The sequence below is a fragment of the Arvicanthis niloticus genome, chromosome 1, assembly GCF_011762505.2.
Source record: "Arvicanthis niloticus isolate mArvNil1 chromosome 1, mArvNil1.pat.X, whole genome shotgun sequence".
In the NCBI taxonomy this organism is placed as follows: Eukaryota; Metazoa; Chordata; class Mammalia; order Rodentia; family Muridae; genus Arvicanthis; species Arvicanthis niloticus.
Genome location: NC_047658.1, coordinates 56,701,207 through 56,708,248, shown reverse-complemented (window position 1 = coordinate 56,708,248; position 7,042 = coordinate 56,701,207). Strand labels below are relative to the sequence as shown.

General features: G+C 33.6%; 1 protein-coding gene across 2 annotated transcripts; it reads left to right on the top strand.

The window, feature by feature from the left end:
* Nucleotides 1–1,194: 1,194 nt before the first annotated feature.
* Nucleotides 1,195–6,212, top strand: LOC117694609 (olfactory receptor 14A2-like). Of its 2 annotated transcripts, XM_076937436.1 has the most exons (3): nt 1,195–1,222; nt 1,406–1,456; nt 2,211–6,212. In XM_076937436.1, the coding sequence occupies exons 2-3, from the start codon at nt 1,448–1,450 to the stop codon at nt 3,234–3,236; spliced, it is 1,035 nt and encodes a 344-aa protein (XP_076793551.1). In that variant the 5' UTR covers nt 1,195–1,222; nt 1,406–1,447; the 3' UTR covers nt 3,237–6,212. The 2 variants fall into 2 exon arrangements, with proteins under 2 accessions (XP_076793551.1, XP_076793555.1); XM_076937440.1 differs by having other exon boundaries at nt 1,201–1,817.
* The last annotated feature ends 830 nt before the right edge of the window (nt 6,213–7,042 follow it).

Below are 7,042 nucleotides of genomic sequence, written 5' to 3'. Positions count from 1 at the left end.
GAGGCCCCTGAAGGGTCATTGAATGTAATTAAGAAATGAATCCCAGGTTGCAGGGGGAACCTTTCAATGCTGAAGATGCCAGAACTCTGGAACATCTACCAAAGAAAGCTGTCAGTGCAGAGATGGTCCAGCTTCAATAAGGATGACAGTGACGGGGAGACAGAGATAAAGTTGTAGAGTTGCCCAAGGCTATTGAAGCCTACATGATACCATCATTAGTTCCAAATATCAGATATGGAGCTGCAGTATTTGATGTTTCTTCAATATTTTAGTTTTGTTTCAAACTAATTGTGTGTGTGTGTGTGTGTGTGTGTGTGTGTGTGTGTGTGTGTTTTATGTACTGTCATACCATTCATCTTTGCAGTAAGAATTTTTAGACTGTGCCATTGTATACTTAATGTTTGTAACTACTTATCTTTGATTTTATAAAGGCTCACAGTTGATGGGTCAACTTATTTCAAAAGAAATTTGAAGAGAAGACTCCTAAAGAATAATAGTGCTGTTAAAATTTTATGAACCTTAAAAGACAAAGTGAATTTTGCATTGTGAAATGAATATGAAAGTTTAGACATCAGGAGTGGTATGATATTTACTATGTATATATTATACCTTTGAGTATCAAGTTAGCAAAGGATTAAACTGTCATGGTTTATAGTAGTTTTCAACTGTGTGTGGTATATAATAACATTAGAAAGACATATTCCATGATGGTGTTTCAGATATGGGTGAATAAACCAGGAAGTACACTTTGAGTGTAAAAGGTTACAATTCTGTTGAATATGGTCCTTAACTGAATACAGAGGAAAGGGTGAGGAGAAAATCAGCATTGTCTTGGCATGTGTATTCTCTGCTTCATAATTTCATGTTGAATGTAACCCTTATTATTGACAACATGTCTTCCCTACCATGATGTATTCCTATGCTCAAAACATAAACCAAATAATATGTATTTAGTTTAATATGATACTAGGGAAAGTGTGAGCCAATTTCTTCATGATATTTTTCTATGTATTTTCTGGGAAATGATCAGTCCTTCCTACAGAAAGTACCAATTATCATAACACCAATTGTCTTAAGAGAAAAGTAAATAATAAGGAAGGCAATTAAGAAAGATTTCCTTTGGGGAGTATTAAGGTTGTAGCTAAAGGCCTTATAAAGGTCTAGTAGAGATCTTTGGATAACATAGTGTTTTAACAAAAATCTAAATGTAATTTAAAACATGGTAAATGATTTTCTTATTTGTATTTGCTTCATTCTACATTAAGAAATGGCTAAAGTTTGGCGCCTACTTCTGAGTCTTATCAGATGCCAAAATTGTAACTAAATGATTTGAGAGTTTGCAAACTTTTATGTGATCCTTCAATAATCTGAATCTTAATGTTTATGATTTTTTCTTTTCAACTAGACCTGTTGGAAGTCCTTCCTATACATGTCTGATGACTAATCCATGTTTCAGGTATTTGAGGAATCTGAATATATTTAAAATATATATTTCAAGTTTCTATTGATAAAATACTACAATACTCTGCTCCAAAACAAAGAAGTTTAAGTTGCAAATACATGTGTGTATGTCTGTGTGTGTGTATTTGTAACATTGTATCCATTTTCAATAAGGAGTAAATAAATCAATACCTAAATGTAGTAACAGTACTTACAAGTTGGATCTTAGTAGCAAGTGATCATAATATGAATGTAAAGAGAAATATGAAATCACAAAAGGAGGAAGTATGAAGGTATTTTGATGTGGTGGTCTCTCAAGATTCCTTTATAAAGAAAATACGGAAATTCTAACATGTCCATACTAAAAATGTGTGTAGGTGAGTGACTCAAAAAAATTTTCTAACTTCTTAGTTTAGTTTTATGCATATTTGTCTTTTGTATGTATTTATGTTTGTGTATAATGAACATGCCTGGTTCCTATAAAAGACAGAAATAGGTGTTAGATTCCGTGGAACTGGAGTCATAGACTATTATGTGCCACCATGTAGCTTTTGGAAAATAAACTCACATGGTCTCCAAGAGCAACAAGTGTTTTCAACTTCTGAGCCAAGTCTCCAGCCACTCAACTTTTTTCTTTTTCTTTTTTTTCCTTCTAAAAATACTGTTTTGAGGATGTGATTTAATTAAAATACTTCTCCATTCCCTTATATCACCCTAATCTCACCCCATACATCAGTGTGTTAATTTTGTTTATTTCACATACCTGACAGGCTGTGGAAGAATCTAGCATGCCCAATATCACTAGAATAACAGGTTTCATCCTTACGGGATTCTCGGATGCTTCTGAGCTACAGACTGTATGTGGGCTGTTCTTCCTGGCAATGTACCTAGAAGTCATAATGAGTAACAGCCTCATCATCACTCTCATCACTCTGGATCTGAAGCTCCAAACACCCATGTACTTCTTCCTGAAGAATTTGTCCTTGTTGGATGTCTTCTTTATTTCTGTTCCAATCCCAAATTTCTTTATCAATAGCATAACTCACAGTAACTCAATTTCTATTCTGGGTTGTGCCCTCCAAGTGTTTTTAATGACTTCTTTTGCATCTGGGGAAGTATTTGTCCTAACAGCAATGTCATATGACCGCTATGTTGCCATCTGCTGTCCTCTGCATTATGAGGCCATCATGAGTAGTGGGAACTGTGTGCTGATGGTGGGTGTTTCCTGGGCTACTGGATTACTCTTTGGAACTATATACACAGTTGGCACATTTTCCATGCCTTTTTGTGGCTCCAATGTGATCCCACAGTTTTTCTGTGATGTTCCTTCATTGTTAAGGGTTTCCTGCTCTGACACACTTGTGGTCATTTATACAAGTCTTGGAATTGGTGTTTGTCTGGGCATGTCTTGTTTCATGTGTGTTGCGATCTCTTACTTTTACATTTTCTCCACTGTGCTGAAGATTCCTACCACTAAAAGTCAGTACAAAGCATTTGCTACTTGCCTCCCCCACCTCTCTGTTTTCAGTGTTTTTATTGTTACTGCTTGTTTCATCTATCTGAAGCCACCCTCAGATGCACCATCAATTTCAGACAGGCTGTTTTCTGTGTTACACACTGTGTTGCCTCCAGCACTTAATCCTGTTATTTACAGCCTGAGAAATACTGATGTCAAATGTGCTTTGACGAGGTTGCAACAAAATCTCTGCCCAGGTGTTTCACTTCATGTAACAGTTCAAAGTATCTGTTCATGGTTTTGTGGCTCACATTTTACAAGCAAGTTTTGTAATTTTTGACTCTCAAAAAATGTAGATACTCATTTTTTGCCTTAGTAAATAAATACTTTGATGAAGGCTGATCTGATCAAAGATCAGAAAATTATATTATATCAGACTAACCTATAAAATTACGATACCAATTTCTGCTCTTTATGATAAAGCTGTTCTCCTTTGGGGAGTATTACATTCTAAAATGATTGCTAATTTTCCCTTCATGGTAAGACTGAATGAATATCTGTTCATTTGATTACTCCTTATTTAGTTCATTTACAAACAAAACAAAACAATAGCAACAAAATTTTTGAGATGGAGGAAACATATGAACAATGAAGGTTAATTCATATATGGCTTCTGTGCTAACTACTCTAATAATTAGAATGAATAGGCCAGAAGCAACCTACTAAGCCTAGTTTGCAGTAGACTCACTTCTTGAAGAAGTATCAAATTCTTGAGGCAAAGACAAACCTGGAAAAAGATCATATAAGCCATGTTCTAGAAGACAAATATTAGCTACCCAGGTTGAGATTATTATCAGAGAGACACTGGAGAGTTGGAAATTTGTGTGTCCCTTTTCTGCACTTTCTCTTAAATAGCAACATTACTTATACATGAGTAAAAACAGGTTTACAAGTCTAAGAAATGAGTCTAAATAACCTTACAAATTTTAAAGAGTTTTAAAAACACAAGGTCCTTTTGCATATTACCACATTAATTTAAAAAAAAAAATAACTGGGAAGAAGAGACTCTGTGACTATCCTAGGTACCTGGAAGGAGCTCTCTGACCTGTGAAGCTATCTGACCTTCATACATTGATCAGGAGGCTTGCAGTTACTGTGTCACCTGAGCTAAAAGTTGCAGAATTGGATGAGTGGGCTGCTTGGCTAATGTTATTGGAATGCAGATGATCCCATGATACATCTCAAATGCTAAACAAAAAGCTAAAGTTTTTGCAACCTTTCCCTGCTGGATTTGATTTAATCTGGCTTTTTTTGTTCACTCATTATTGTGCTTTTAGAATGGAACAATTTGCTGTGTGTCACTGAATTATGAAGTACATAATTTTTAAAGATCAGATACAGAAAATTGAATCATGAACTTAAAAACTGTTTCTTTTATTTTAAATTATGTCATTGTGTGTATTTGAGATGGTGAGTACATATTAGTGAAGATGACATCAAAAGTCAGAACAGTTCACTGGGGCAAAAATGATGGGTAATTCTAGATAAACTAATGTGAGTGCTTGAAACAAAACCTTCATCTTCAGCAAGACCAGTACCTGCTCTTAACAACTGACTCAACTCTCCAAGGCATCACAGACATTCGAGCTATGTTGATGTTAGAAGATTTAAGACTTTAGGAATGTTTACAGATGTACTAAACACATTTGTATATTATGCTTTAGTGTGATACATTTAAGGATCAAGTTGAAAGAGAATGATATGAGATGGCTAATGTTTGTTGTAAATTTCATGAATTATAATATCAACTAAGAAGAAGAATTTTTTTAGTATAAGTATGTTTTTAAGGGCATTTCTAGAAAGGATTGACCTTGATAGGAAGATATATCCTGGCTATGGGTAACTTTCTTTTCTGGTTTGGCAACCTGCTTAGAATAAAAGAAGCTGAGCAGAGTACTATTAGAGTGTGATGGCTTCATTTTTTGCTTTCTGACTATAAGCACACTATGACCAGCTCTTTCATAATCCTAAAACTAAGCTTTCTATGTTATTTGGACTGTACTGCAAAAATTAGCTAGAATCAAACCTTGGTTTCTCATGTTGACTTTGTTTCTCTATATTTGATGCAGCTGGGAAAAAAGTGATTAATACTGGATGTATTGCAAGAGTCTTGTTCAGAGTTCCTAATTTAGTATTTTCAAACATTTAAAAAAAAAAAACTACAATGTCTCCAATTATATGCATATACTTACTCCGTTTCTGGGGAAATATGAACATGTTCTTCATGATCTATCAGTCTATTTAACAGTTGGTTGAGTAATATGATGTGTAGAAAGCACCGATAATTACAATACCCTCTAAAGACATGGAGGCTTCATAATATTAGTCAGAAATATCGCTCACTGGGGACACCAAAGAAGTAGCCATATGATTTAAAAAAATCTGTTAGAAACATTTTGACTACATAAAGTTTCAAATAAATCCACATGAAAAATTATGAAAAGGTAATTTTTCTTATATCCTGATAAGAAAGGATTACAATTTAGCTCTGAATGTCAAGTTTTCTCAAAACTCTAAAGATGCAGCCACATGTTATCATTTCTGTTTCCAAAGCATGCTACGTGTTCTATTGTCCTTTCAGGTGATCTGCTGCTAATTTAAATTTTAATGTATCTGAAAACATTTTCCTCCTCAAGACTACCTGCTAGAAAATCTTCCTTCATATATCTGAGGAATACTTTTCTAGGAACATGAAGAATCTGAAATGTTCTGAGGTTTAAATTTCAAATTTCCATTGGTAAATGTTAAAATATGCTGTCTAAAATAATTTTTAAAATGTTATAGATATGGAAAGAATTAGGAATGGTATTTAAAGCAATATAATTTAGTAGTGATTTATTCACCTTTATTTTCCTGATGTTTTTCTTCATGTATATAGTTGAAATAACCTAGCAAGGTTCCTGGATCTTAGCCCTCTACCATATATTATTCTTGTGTACACAGATAGTTTCTTTGAAAATGTCTGAATGGTATCCATTCTCATGTTTTATTAAAGCTGTATTTATAAAATGCCATCTCCAGAGATCCTTGTCCTATATGCTCTTCCTTTTAATTTTGATTGAAAGCCCATATCCTGAAACAATCAACTAATTGATCTCTATACCAAGGTCTTTATTGTCCCCATCATCTCATATGTCCCTATCATCTCTTTATTGTTCCATATCAACTCATATGAAGAATATTTTGTTTGTAGAATATTTGTGCATGCTTAACTTTGAGTCCTCTAGTGGAGAATAAAATACTCTAATAATCTCTGTATTATTTTCTATTATTATTTTCTATTATTCTGTTATTCAGAATAACACTAACAAACACACACAGAGACACACATACACACACATATACAGGCATGTACACACAGAGAGGGAGAGATTTGTTTTTAAGTGAAATAATAAAAAAATTTTGGCCTAGTAACCAGCAGTATAATTTTAACACTGAACACATGCAAAAAGTGAATTTGAAACACTGTGACATGTTAGAGAAAAACAGTCAAGAAAATGATAGAATATTTTGTTGGATTTACTTTAAAGAAATCCTATACCAAAGATAACCAGGCTTTAGAAATTAACAGCAAATTAAAAATATTTAATCTTAACATAAATCAAACAGGAAACATAATAGTTAGTATCTACAAAAATCAAACAGGAAATGTAACAGTAAAAGGTTGGAAAGAAATTTAATAAATAAAATTGTATTGGAGAGAAATATCTTCAGAAGTATTAAGAATGCCAATATTAAGCATAGATAGAACACGAAGAATTACCATCATTGAACATTCTGGCTCAGACTGTGATCTGGTTGATTTTTCACTCAGTTCTGACATGCAGATTATTAGCAATGTCAAGTTAATTGCAGTTGATCCTACTTAAAGAGGCAATTCTTGTTTATTGTAAAGAGAAATATTGTCAAGACAAGTTATCTTTATTTACTTCTCAGAGTATCTACCAGTCAGATATATCATTTGAAAGAGGTAAAATGTGTTCCATAGAAGACACACTCACAAAAGTGTGTCTTCTCACAGGGTCAGCCACATCAGTGAGTCATCTGCCTACAAACCCCTATTATTCAATCAATGTTTATCCAAAA